The 13,732-nt window shown below is 51.3% G+C and overlaps 1 protein-coding gene across 1 annotated transcript in view; it reads left to right on the top strand.

Moving 5' to 3' along the window:
* LOC120383238 (zinc finger protein 773-like) overlaps positions 1-11,029 on the top strand; it is a 30,422-nt gene extending 19,393 nt beyond the window's left edge. Inside the window, exons 4-6 of the mRNA XM_039501095.1 lie at positions 981-1,175; positions 6,876-6,989; positions 9,032-11,029. Of these exons, the coding sequence (XP_039357029.1) occupies positions 981-1,175; positions 6,876-6,989; positions 9,032-9,978 (1,256 nt within the window). The 3' untranslated portion in view covers positions 9,979-11,029. The remainder of the gene's footprint in view (positions 1-980; positions 1,176-6,875; positions 6,990-9,031) is intronic.
* The last annotated feature ends 2,703 nt before the right edge of the window (positions 11,030-13,732 follow it).

Genomic DNA, 13,732 nt, shown 5'->3' with positions numbered 1-13,732 from the left:
GCTCTGCTCCCGGGGGGCGGGGGTCTGCGAGTCCCAGAGCTGCTGCCCCCCCGGACCCCCCCCCCCCCCCCCGCTTTGCCGCCCTGAGCGCCTGCAGGAGCCGAGCCAGCTCCGGGAAAGCGAACGGCCCGGGCCGGGCCAGGGACCGAGTCTCCCAGCCCGAGTGGAGGGGAGACTGGCAGGGGCAGCAGGAGCAATCAGTGGGGAGGGAGGTCCCGGCTCCCAGCCCTGCCCAACCCCATTTCCTGCAGCACCCCGGGGCAGATTGACTTTCCTGGGACAAGGTGAGAGGCAGGCAGAGGAAAAGCCAGTTTCTGCCTCTGCCTGGTCCCCGCGCTGCTGGGGGAATGTGCTGCCTGGGGGACAGTGTCAGGGGGATCCCCCAAAGCAGCGCCTTCGATTCTGAAATTGTGCAAGCCAAGAGCCATCAAGGGATCTTCTCAGTAACGTCCTGCGTCCAGATAAACAAAGGGGCTGGGGTGTTGTGATGCTGAGCATCACAAACACCTCCTGGCATGTAAACAATCACTGGAGTAACAATGGAATGCACACAACTGAGTGAGGTGCCCAGACTCCCTGTACAGTGACTGGGCAGAGATAGTGGCCTAGGATTGGGATCCACAAAGGTGCCTGTGCTAGGTGAGAAGCTGCTTGAGCTAGCCCATGGAGATGCTGATGACAGGGATGTATCCAAAGCCCACCCCTCTCTCAGAGATAGGGGCTTCAATTCAGACTGCAGGGCGGCACCTATCTCTGCTTGGGAACCACAGCTGGGATCCCCTCTCCGGGAGGCTGGTAAGTCAGGTGCCTATTGTGGCTCTTGTGAGGCGCTTAGGAACCTGCTAAATCCACACACAGTAAGTTCAAGCAATTCCCTAGCCAGGCAAAGTCAACAGGGAAAGAGCCTGGTGGGAATCGGAGTCCGAAATGCATTGAAGCCCCTTTGGAAATGGCTCCAATTTCCCTTCTCACCCCGACAGGCTGTGGAATAGGTCCCAGTCCAAGTTATCCCACACTCCTGAGTAACGGGAGTGACATGGCTGCAGTGGAGCTGGTGACCTTCAAGGAGGTGGCTGTGTATTTCACCAAGGAAGAATGGGCTCTGATAGACCCAGGTCAGAGAGCCCTCTACAGGGACGTCATGCGGGAGAATTATGAGACTGTGACCTCACTGGGTAAGGATTCCTGCCCCCTCGGGCATTAAAACTTGGTGTGTGTGTGTATGTGTCTCTCTGAAGCATTGGGGTCAGATTCTGTGCAGGGTTCTTCATGGATCCCCCAGATCTCAGGGGGATCTGCCCCAATAGTCCCAAGCTCCTGTCTGTGAAGGCCTGTGACCTCCACACACACCCCGTTAGGACAGGAAATTCAGGGACGTAACAATCATGAGGGACAGATTCACCTCCCCCATTCCTAGGGAATGTTCCATCCTTTGATGCCTCTGACCCCTCTGCCATCTGATAGATGAACACATGTCTCATGCCTCAGTCCTGCCTAACTCCCCAGCAGCCAGATTTTCAAATGTGCTTCCCTTCTGTCTTGTCTTAGTCTGCCCCAGCCAGCTGTGTTAGAGGGAGGCCCCAGATGTTCTTGATTCTCTTCCACCAGCCAGGAAGGGCACGGACCAGAGTCATGGGGCTGGGTCCAGTTGCTGTTAGTGCCTTTAGGGCTACCTCCCATGCCAATGTGCTGAATTCATGGAAGGAGGGTGCTATTCTTGGTGTTTCTTCCTGCACATGGCTGAGTCTTCTGACATGATGGTTCCTTGCAGGTAGAGGGGCTGGGTTCTGGGGCAGAGTGAGGGTGGAGGATATGATTCATGGTCTGAATGTATTCTGTGGGGTAGCTCTCTACAGTAGAGGAAGAGAGGGAAAGGTTGGTTTTTGGTTCAGGATGCTGTGTGGGCAGAGCGGATCTCATAGATGGTGGGGGAAGGTCTTCAGCCCCATCTCTGGGCCCATTCAATTCCGCCCTTCTCTGGGGCCTCTCAAGGAGTCTTGTCCCCTGCTCCTGGATTAGGCCACTTTGCCAGTGGCTGGTGGGGGAACCCAGGTTGCCCACTACTCCAGGTGGCAACCCAGGGACCCTATAAACAGCAGCCACATACCACTCCCTGTTTTACCTCGGCCCTTTACCTCCCCCATTACCTTAGGGTTCCAGTCTCTCAGCCTTTCTCTCCAGTTCCAGTAAATGCTGCCTGTCAAGGTCCTCTGGCCAGAGCAGAGCCCCTGTCTTCACCTATCTGGTCCCAGCCAGTTACTGCCCTGCTCAGCCCCTGCAGCTCCTTTTATCTGAGCCTGGTGGGCTCTGACTGGCTGCTTCTCTGTGGCCTCTGTAGGCAGGCCTGGAGGACCCACCTTTGCTGGTCCTTTCCTGGAGCGGGGTGTGGTATGACCATGGGGCTTCTAGCAGGGGGCCTCAGAGGGCCTGGTGCACCCATCACAGAGACAATCTCCACTCCAAAGAGCTCACAGTCTTAAGAAATGATTTCCTGTTCTGCTTTTGTTGGGGAGGGACATGGGTGTGTGCGGAGGCGGGGGCTGGTGGTGATTTTCTAGACAGTTAATGCATGGCTGTGATGCTTCCAAGTCAAAGCAAGTAGAAATATTGGAAACAAATAGTTCCACAGAAAATAAAATCAAAACGTGCCTTCTAGAGCCGGGACTTAATTAACATGATTTTCTCCTGTCCAGTAAAATACAGCTCACCCAAAATCCTTGCAGCACTTTGCAGCTAGGCAGGCTGTGACCCTTTTCACATGAGACAAGCGTGCGTCAGTTTGCCTCCTAGCTGAAGGATTCAGAGCATCTCTGTGCAGTCCAAGATATGCCAGTTCAGTCTGTTGTCTTTAGTCATAAACAGGACACTCCTTGCTGTTTTTTCTACCTGTAGATTTCTGCCTCTCGTAGACTTCACAATCTCTCCATTTCACACCTGGCTCAGTACGCAAACAGACATATGGTGTGAGGCACACAGCGTGAGGCATATGATACATAAATGGCCAGACAGGGAGATGGGTAACAATTAGCTCCTATCTGAAAGGAACATTTCTGAGATATGTCTCCTCCCTGGTGACCTGCCTTAACTCCAAGGCGCTACAAACATAATTTCCAGTAAAGATACATAATTTCTCTGATGATGACCAGTAGGCGACTGGCCTTTGGTAGAGACTTCACACGCCACCCGTCAGTGAACTGTTGCGCAGATCTTTGCCCCTGGGGATCCTTGTACAACCCTATGCACCCTGTGTGTCCTCTGCCAGTTGGTACTGAGAGGTCCCTGTGTCTCACCCTCCGTGTTCCTCGGTCCCTGCAACAGCTAGCTCATGGATGGATAAAGCTGGTGATGGATTACACACAAGCAGAGAGAGACCCTTCGGAAGCAGGAATTCATGTAAACCTTATGCTACTGCTGGTGCGGGAGACAGATTTTTAATTACCACAGCACTTGCCCTCTCCAATGGACATCAGGGCCAATTGTGCCATAATGGTACTTATATGGGTCCCCATTATCTGAGCACCTCGCAGTATTTAACATATTTATCCCTTTGTCCCTGTGGAATAGGGAGCTGCTGTTACACCTGTTGTACTCGTAGGGGACTGAGGCACTGACAGTCTAAGTGATGCCCACAAGGTCACCCAGGAAGTCTGTGGCAGAGCAAGGAACTGAACCAGATCTCCTGAGTTTGAGGCCAAAGCCCTAACCACTGGACCCCCCTTCCTGTCATTCTGGGCACCAACATTCACACAGGAAGAGACAGTCCCTGCTCCCAAGCGATTTCCATCTAAAAAGAGAAAACAGTCGGAGAGTGGGTGGTTATCTCCATTTCACAGAGGGAGAGTGGGGACCAGAGGGATTAAGACTGGAAATTTGTAAGGGGCCCAGACGCTGGATCAGTGGGGTTGGATGTTTAACTGTCTTGGGTCCCTTTGAAAGCCACAGCTTTAATGAATTAGATACACTCATGTCTTGTAGAGTGATGCTCACTCAAAGTCCTTCCAGCATCCCACAGCCTGGCTGGCTGTGACCTGTGTTCCCTGTAAGCTGCGTGCTTGCACGGGCTGCTCAGGAGAGATTCAAACGTTGCCCAACTGATTTGCAGAGCACGCACAGCTGGCAGCATGTGTTCAGGTGCCTCTCCCCCCATGTTGCTCTGTCCTGCAGCTGCTCCAGGATCCTCCTGCAGGCGGGGAAAGGAGGGTGCTGATGTCAGGGTGTCCCCCTGCTCCTGTACCCCATCTCCGCAGAGCAGGGGAGAAGGGACACAGCCCGGCTCAGCCTGCACTCTTTCTGAGTCTCTGTCTGTCTGTCTCTCCCACACACTGTCTCTGTGTCACACATACACACACACACCCTTTCTCTCTTTCACACACTTGCTCTCTCTCTCTTTGTCTCTTTCACACTCACCTCCCAACACATACTTGCATTATTGTTGTTACTTCTTGGCACTACCTGCAATGCACATATATTCTCTGTAATTTTATTCTTTCAAAGTGGGTTATTTTAACATTTTGGCTGGTCTATGCATTTCATAATTTTTATTTCTCTCTACACTTAAATTTAATTCTTTGAGTAGTGAGTTCTAAAATCCCTAACCTGCCCTGGCTGGAGTAATTATCCCTATGGTAACTTTTTAAAAATATATATATCAAGGTTTTTTGTTTCTACTGGTAATATTGGCTGTGAGCCTCCTTCCTTAGGACAAACACGCGGTTAGCTTGGCTCCTTGGTGAAGGATCCCGTGTGTTTCCTTGTGCTCCCATTTGTACTAACAATTCTGTGTCTTTGCCCATAAACAGGGCACCCCTCTGCTCTCTCCTAGATTGTGCAACATTTTGACTGGCACCTGACTCAGTCTGCAGATTGGCCTCCATTGCGAGGCAGACAATGCATGTATAACCAGAGAGGGAGATAAGTGTTTGTAATCTGCCTGAAAGGAACCTGTCCAAGACATGTCACCTCCTGGTGACCTGCCCTAACTCCAAGACCATCAATTACACATAGTTGTCAGCAGTGATGAGCTGCCAAAATATTAACAACCGGTTCCCTCCTCCCCCCCCTGGGGGGGGTCATGCCCCATCCAACCCCTCATGTTCCTTGACACACACCCCTGGGACCCCTGACCCATCCCCCCCTTCCATGTCCCCTGACTGCCCCTTGCCGCCTCACCCAACCCCTCCTCTCATTCTCGATGGCCCCCCAGGACCCCTACCCCATCCAGGCTCTATCCAACACGCCCTCCCTGCTCCCCTTACCTTGCTGCCTGGAGATGGGGGCCGGGCTGGGGCTGGGGCCCGGACGCCGGGACAGGAGCCGAGCCCCCGCTGCGCTGCGCCCCGCCGCGCCGCCCGGACCGGCAGGAGGCTGCCGCCGCCCGGACGCCGCTCGACGGACCGGCAGGAGAGCCCGCCGCGCCGCCCGGGATGGCAGGAGCCCCGCCGCGCCGCGGACCCCGGGCAGCAGGAGCCCCGCCGCGCGCCGGACCCCGACCCCGGGGCGGCAGGAGGCCCTGCCGCATGCCGCCCGGACCCCGACCCCGGACCGGCGGCAGGAGCCCCCGCCGCGCGCCGCCCGGGATGGCAGGAGCCCCCGCCGCGCGCCGCCCGGACCCCGGGGCAGCAGGAGCCCCCGCCGCGTGCCGCCCGGACCCCGACCCCGGGGCGGCAGGAGGCCCTGCCGCGTGCCGCCCGGACCCCGACCCCGGACCGGCGGCAGGAGCCCCCGCCGCGCGCCACCCGGATCCCGGGGCAGCAGGAGCCCCCGCCGCGTGCCGCTGCGCCGCCCAGACCCCGGGGCGGCAGGAGCCCCCGCTGCCGAGCCCGGGGCAGAAGCCGAGCCAGGCCGCGCCGCGGAGCCGCTACTTCCCCTCCCCAGCTTACCTGCCTGCCTGCTGCTTGTTCAGGCTTCCTGCGAACATCTGATTCGCAGGAAGCAGGGCAGGGGGAGGAGAAAGGGGGCGGAGCAGGAGAGCTTGGGCCTGAGCTTTTCTGAAATTTAGCAGCCCTTATAGAACTGGTTGTCCTGGAACAACCGGTTCTAAAATGGCTGCTAAATTTAACAACCGGATCGCGCAAACCGGTGCGAACCGGCTCAAGCTCACCACTGGTTGTCAGTATAGCCACACAACTTTGTGCATACATCTCACAAGGGTTACAATGATCAGTGGGTAACTGGATCTCAGTAGAGACTCAGCTGTTGCCCTCTGGTGAGCAGTTATGCACATTTTTGACCCAGGGGATCCCTGTAAAACCCTAGGTACACTCTGTGCCCTCTGCCAGTTGACACCAAGTGGTCACTGGGTCACATCAGGTCAAGGTGTAAATCTACAGTGCAGCACCATACCGTGCTCTAAATAGGTGTGTAGACCCTGCTTCTGCACACTAGACTGAGAGCAGTACCTGAATGCACACTACAGAACTTTCAGTGCATGGTAGCAGGGTCCACACAGACAGTTAGTGCACAACAGATGGTGTGCTACAGTCACACTTTGGCTTACTGACCAGGTAGATAAGCCCCTTGTAATATCTTCCTGTTCTGGCTTGTGTTCTGGAAGAATATGGGCATATGTGTTGCAGGGGAAGGAGGAGGGAATAATTGGCAGTGACAGAGCCTTAACTGTAGCCCCGATACCCAGAAAGTGTAACAAATTTTCTTAGCTCCCCAAGGGAATAAGTAAGGCCCATTTCCTAGGCAGAGTGGATGAACCTTTGCTCCAGAAAGTGTCCTTTACGATTTATAGCCCAGTCCCTTTAGGGTGGGGGTGGGGAGAGGAAAGAGCCTATCTGGGTGGACTACTCATAATCTGGATTTGGAAGTAGTAACAGCACTGACCTTAATGAGCAAGATCAACATATGTTTCCTTGCTTCCCAAACAGGATTTCCAATTTCCAAACCTGACGTGATCTCCCGGCTGGAACTAGGGGAGGAGCCGTGGGTCCCTGATCTCCAGGCTTACGAGGAAAGGGAGATCCTGAAAGATGTCCACAGGGGTAAGGAATCGACTGAACAGACTCAGGCCTGGTCCGCACTATGGGATTAGGTCGAATTTAGCCACGTTAGGTCAATTTTAAAATGAATGCGTCCACACAACCAACCCCGACTTAAAGGGCTCTTAAAATCGACTTCTGTACTCCTCGCTCGTGAGGGGAGTAGTGCTAAAATTGACCTTGCTGGGTTGAATTTGGGGTAGTGCGGACGCAATTCAACAGTACTGGCCTCCGGGAGCTATGTGACCACTCTGGACAGCACTTTGAACTCCGATGCACTAGCCATCGGAAAAGCTCTGGGAACTTTTGAATTTAATTTCCCATTTGGTCAATGTGGCGAACTCGGCAGCACAGGTGACCATGCAGTCCCCCCAGAATCGTAGAGTGTAATATGTTTCTATGCTCCCCCTATCATCTCCGTCCCTGAGGTTATCGCAGATTAGAAGGCAAAAAATATCACTTGTGGTGACGTTTGCCGCGCTCATGCAGTCCACCCGCACTGATAGGGCACAGCTTAATGCATGGAGGCATTCAGTGGCAGAGCCCAGGAAAGAATTAAGTGAGCACGAAGAGTGGAGGCAGGACGCAATGCTGAGGCTAATGAGGGAGCAAACAGACATGATGAAGTGTCTGTTGGAGCTGTAGGAAAGCCATCAAGAGCACAGACCCCCACTGCATCCACTGTATAACCGCCTACCCTCCTGCCCATGTTCCATAGCCTCCTCACCCAGATGCCACATGGGGAGGGGGGGGGGAGAGAAGAGGAGGCTCCGGGCACCCAGCCACTCCACTCCAGAAGATGGCCCAAGCAATAGAAGGCTGTCATTCAAACAGTTTGATTTTTAGTGTGGCTATAATAAGCAAAGTGGCTGTGTCCTTCCCTCCTCCCCCACCTATCTTGTCCGTTATCTCTCTTTTTTTTTTTTTAATTAATAAAGAATGCATGGTTTCAAAACAATAGTTATTTTATTTTGAAGTGGGGAGGGTGGTTGGCTTACAGGGAATTAAAATCAACAAAGGAGGCAGGTTTGCATCAAGGAGAAACACACACAACTGTCACACCATAGCCTGGCCAGTCATGAAAGTGGTTTTCAAAGCCTCTCTGATGTGCAGCATGCCTTCCTGTGCTCTTCTAATCACCCTGGTGTCTGGCTGCTCAAAATTGGATGCCAGGCGATTTGCCTCAACCTCCCACCCTGCCATAAACGTCTCCCCCTTACTCTCACAGATATTGTGGAGCACACAGCAAGCAGCAATAACAATGGGAATGTTGGTTGTGCTGAGGTCTGACCTAGTCAGCAAACAGTGCCAGCGAGCTTTTAAAGTGCATGACAGTGAGCTGAGTCGGCTCCATGCTTGCCATGGTATGGCGTCTGCATGGGTAACCCAGGAAAAAAGACGCAAAACGATTGACGGCCGTTGCTTTCACGGAGGGAGGGGCGACTGACAAGATATACTCAAAACTACCCACCACAGTGTTTTGGCCCATCAGGCATTGGGAGCTTAACCCAGAATTCCAATGGGTGACAGAGGCTGTGGGAACGGTGGGATAGCTACCCACTGTGCATGGCTCTGTAAGTCGATGCTAGCCATGGTAGTGAGGACACACTCCGCCGACTTAATGCGCTTAGTGGGGACATACATAATCAACTGTATAAAATCGATTTCTAAAAATTGACTTCTATAAATCGATTTAATTTCATAGTGTAGACATACCCTCAGAAACCAATTTCTATATTCTCGTGACAGACGTCACGCATAGGTTTTCACCAGTCCTAGCCAGCCTTTTAGACCCTCTCCACATCGATATTGTAATGGAACGAAGGCAGAATTGATCTGATCTCTCTCTCTCTCCCTCCCCCCCCCCCCCCAGTAAGGAAAGGTTTGGGTTGGTTTTTTGGAGGGGGGGAAGGAGTCAGATACTGATATTTCCATTTCCCCACCACTTATTCTGATTTGTTCCCCACTTTCTCATTCCCTTTTCTGAGGTTCCCTTTCTCCCAGCACAGGGACTGACTCCTGTCTGGATTCTCTCTCTGTTCCAGCAGGTGAGGAGATGATGAACGAGAACAAGGAGGAGAACTATGAGCAGGAAGGTTCTGAACAACTGGAGCCACATGGGATGGCATTGGGAAGAGCCGAAGGAGATGTTTCCCAGAGTCCTGAGTGGGGAGAAGCCCGTAAGAGTCAGCACTGGCCAGAGAGACAGCAGGGAAACCACCAAGAGGAGAGATGGGATAAATCCATGCAGAGGATCAGAGGAGTCGGAAAACTCAAAGAATCTGTTCACCAGAGAGTTCCCACAGAAGAGAGATCTCACATGTGCGGTGACTGTGGAAAAAGTTTCCCTTGGAAATCATTCCTTATTATTCACCAGAGAATCCACACAGGAGAAAAACCTTATAAGTGTCCTGACTGCGAGAAAAGCTTCAGCCAGCGCTCAAACCTCACCAAACATCAGAGAGTCCACACGGGAGGGAAGCCTTACAAATGTCTCGAATGCGGGAAAAGCTTCAGTTGTAGCTCAACCCTCACTGCACACCAGGTAATCCACATGGGAGAGAGACCTTATAAATGCCATGAGTGTGGAAAAAGCTTCAGTGATAGATCCACCTTCAGTACGCACCAGAGAATCCACACGGGAGAGAGACCCTATAAATGCCTGAGCTGTGGGAAAAGTTTCAGGGATCGATCAACATTTAATAAACACCAAAGAATCCACACGGGAGAGAAACCACATAAATGCCCCAAATGTGGGAAAAGTTTCCGTCAGCTCACGCAACTCGTTAGGCACCAGAGACTTGACACAGGAGAAAAACCCTACAAATGTCTGACGTGTGGGAAAAGCTTCCGGGATAGATCCACCTGTAATGAACACCAGAGAATCCACACGGGAGAAAAACCTTATGAATGCCCCGAGTGCGGGAAAAACTTCCGGTACAGCTCAGCCTTTATTAGGCATCAGAGAATTCACAGAGGACGCAAACCCTAGGAGTGTCCTGATTAGGGATGGGTGAAGTGAGTAACACCTTTGCTGATTCCCATGAACGTCAGTGAGTCAGGCCAGGTCGGAGGGGCCATATACTGGGGACATGGAATAGTTATTAAAGCAAAGAATGTAATCACCTTTCTGGGACAGAGGCATGCAGAGCAAAAGGCTGAGATAAGATTTCCACGTTGTGATGGGAATTTGATTATTACTTCCTGAGAAGTTCTGAACATCCACTGATCAGCTCCTACCCACAATTGGCCAATTCATTTCACAGTCTAGGAGTGCTCTTGGATTCATCACTGATGCTGAGCTCTCATGTAGCAACGTCCATGAGTAATGCTTTCTATAGTTCTTGGTTGGCAAGCAGACTACAAAGACCCAGCCTGAGTTATTTACACCTTTGTCACTTCTTGTGTGGAGTACCGCAATGCTATAGAATTGCACCTAGGAAACTCCGAGTACAGAAGCACTGCAGTGCATCTCCTCAGCTACACAAGCTACAGCAAGCCCATCACACCTGTCCTTGCTCCCGACAGTGGCTTTGCATAGAATAATGAATCAAGTCCAAGGTCTTGGTCCTTATCCATGGTGCTCCTTGTAGAGATCTAAAAAACTGCCTTAAGCTCCGGGCTCGAGACGGGGGTTGAAAACGTCACCCTTCTGGCACAATGGAACTCTCAATAATAAGGGTAAAGCTCATGTGTTCATGACACAGGTCTCTCTTGTTGGCTGGTCTGAGACTGTGGAATGAACTCTCGAAGCAGCTAAGGACCATCTCAAACCTTACTGTCTTCCATGCCAAATGCCAGGCACATTTCATTGACCTGCATTCTCTAACTTAAATGCACAATGCCATGTATATAGACAAAAAAAAACCAACCTCCACTGAGCACATACCTCATCCTGGAGAGAGGATAAGAGAACAAACAGCACATGAAAGATGTTAAGTTATGTGATTAATATGCTACTGGAAGGTGCTCAGATACTACAGTGATTAATGCAGTTTTATAGCAGACCACCAGGTCTGAGTTATAATTAAGGTTAAAGCAGCTTTCTGTGTATAGTTTGACTCTTGTAAGTGCTCTAAAATCTGCACAGTTACTTGGATTGCCATGAAATGTGGTGTGCATGGGGTGGGATTACTGGTCCAAATTCGGGGTCATTGAAAAATCGGTTCCTGAGATACCACCCCCCAAAAGCAGTTTTTCTTAAGGTTCATGGATTCTACCAATTTTCTTTGCACAGAGCTAGGGATGAAACGAAGGCACAAGAGTCTCAATCGCTCTAGTGCTACTCCCAGAGAATGCATGGACCGAACCATCCCTCTGGGGGAATAAAACTGAAAACAGTATTAGTGAGAGTTTAGCTCTCAAATTAGGTGTGTACATAGCACTCCCACACCAAATGGATCGCACTGTGTGTGTGCTGTCTGAGAGGCCAGGGGCATTGGTAGCCAGCTGCAACTTCTAGCAGCTGTGTGGCTCAAGGCAAAATGTTCTGGCGATTGCTCCAGTGTAAATTCAAACCCCGCTGTGGATAGAAATCTGTAGGGAAACATCAGAGGCATTTTGTGACAATCTGCCTCTGTCAAAGAGGATTTTTTATTTTATTTTGGGGAATTGTAATCTGAGTGCAGCAGGAGATTCAGAAGGCGCTTGTGCTATTTTTGAAAAGAAAATAAATTATATGTGTCACTGCTGGGAGGGGAAGGAAATATTTAAGGGTGGAGGGGGGGGGAATAGGGAGAGAGGGGTTTGGGGCTGCAGTGAGGGGAGAAGGGATAATTGGAAGGTGGTAGGGGAGAGTGTTTTGGGGGCTCAGGTTAGGGTGAGGGGATAGGGATTAGGGGGAGTGGAAGGGGAGAGGTTTAACCCTGGGAAGGGTGAGGTGGAGGAGGGTGGCAGGGCAGGGAATAGGGATGGGGGCACCTGTCACCCACACATTCTCCTCCCATATTTGTACCAGGTTCAGGGGCTCCTTACACCTCTGGGGTGTCTGAACCCCTTTCCCATCCCATGTGTGTGTGCCAGGATCTGGGGGGCCTGCCTCTCTAGGCGTGTCTGAACCCCTTTTTTCCACCCATACGTGAGCCAGGATCTGGGGGGAGATTGTCCGTCTAGGGATGTCGGAACAAGTCTCCCAGCTATCTACGTGAGCTGGCATCTGGGAAAGCCCTTTTGGGTCAGGAGATGAGACAGGCATGCTGGGGCCATGTAACAAGAACACACACTGAGACTGGGTGAAGAGTTGAACTTGAGAACGGGCATGTTCAATGCATATCACAGGCTCTCCAGCACTGGGTATGGGGGGAAAGGAGAGGGTGGGATGGAAATGGTAGTGTGAGAGGGAGGGCTGTATGTACGGGAGATGAGACAGGCACACCAATCTTCTCTCACGTGCTTGACATTACTGTTATTGCCATGTAATAACACTGTCAAGTTCTTGGGACACAGACCATGTCTGAGATTTCTCTCATTGGCCCTGCTAGCAACTGCACATTGCAAACATTTCAAAGCACAGCTATTAGGCAAAGTATAGGGAAGATTGGGGCACTTAGGATTCACATAGCAACTATATGGCCTAGTGGAAAGACATCTGTACTGGGACTCAAAAACCCTGGGCCCTATTCCCAGGTCTGCCACAGGCCTGTGGCATGACTTTGGCCAAGTCACCTCACCACTCTGTGCCTCAGTTTCCTCATGTGTATAGTGGGGATAATGTTTCCCTCCTTGAGATCTACTGATGAACAGCCCTATGTGAGGGGTAGCTATTATCATTACCTCAACTGCATGCCTACATGACAATTACAACTGGCTAAATGGTCTAACTCATACAAACAAGATTTCTGTCTGTTAAAATAGTAGAGAATTCACTCACAAAAACCCCTGTGTTAATGCACTTGGAGCTGCCCAATGGTATCTCATGCCTTTCCATGATATTGAGTTTAGCAACACTTAAGCTTTTGAAACCAGGAAGTGAAGAGTTAAAATATTTCTAACTCAGATCTCTGAGCTAGAGAGTTATGGTACATACCAATGCAATCTTAACTCTGTGAGTGATGCCATGGTACACTCTTAACACAGTAACCCACTGCCTTTGCATTGTAGTGAACAGGAGCTACCTACAGCTGCCTGGCACTCAAACAGCTAGGCAGGGTCTACACATAAAACTTAGGTCAACCTAGCTATGTTGCTCTGGGCTGAGAAAAAAAATTGCCCTCTGTGCAATGTAGTTATGTCAATCTATCTCCCACTTTAGACACAGCTAGCTTGATAGAAGCATTCAGTCTAGTTACAGCCTCTCAGAAGGGCAGATTACCTACTGTTATGGATGCACAGGATTGGTTCTGTGCCCCCAGCTTTGGAACAGTCTCTTGGAGGAACTCCTTCAGTGTGCCAGATGTCCAAAGGGTCTCACTCTGCCTCTAGGGTAAACCTTGCAGCTTCTCTGCCTCTGTAGACTGAAGCAATGGGGTCCAGCACTCGTGCTTCACACCGTGAACTCTGCTCAGCAAGTCCAACTGAGATAGACTCTTGGTAGAGACTTGGGCCATGTCTACACTACAAACTTATGTCAGCGCAAGTTACGTTGGCATAAAGTCAGTGCAGTTAGTACATCATTTGTGCAGTTTGTCTTGGCTCCTTGTGCCGGTGGTGAAACCTTTGACACAGGGTTGCAGAGTACCTCCATGAAAGTTTCCTTGAGATCTCTCAGGAGGATTCACAGAACATCCCTGTGCACATAAACTGCTTCA

The sequence above is a fragment of the Mauremys reevesii genome, linkage group 15 (genome assembly GCF_016161935.1).
Source record: "Mauremys reevesii isolate NIE-2019 linkage group 15, ASM1616193v1, whole genome shotgun sequence".
Taxonomy (NCBI): Eukaryota; Metazoa; Chordata; order Testudines; family Geoemydidae; genus Mauremys; species Mauremys reevesii.
Note: the sequence above shows the minus strand (reverse complement) of the source record. Positions and strands in the feature narration are given on the sequence as shown.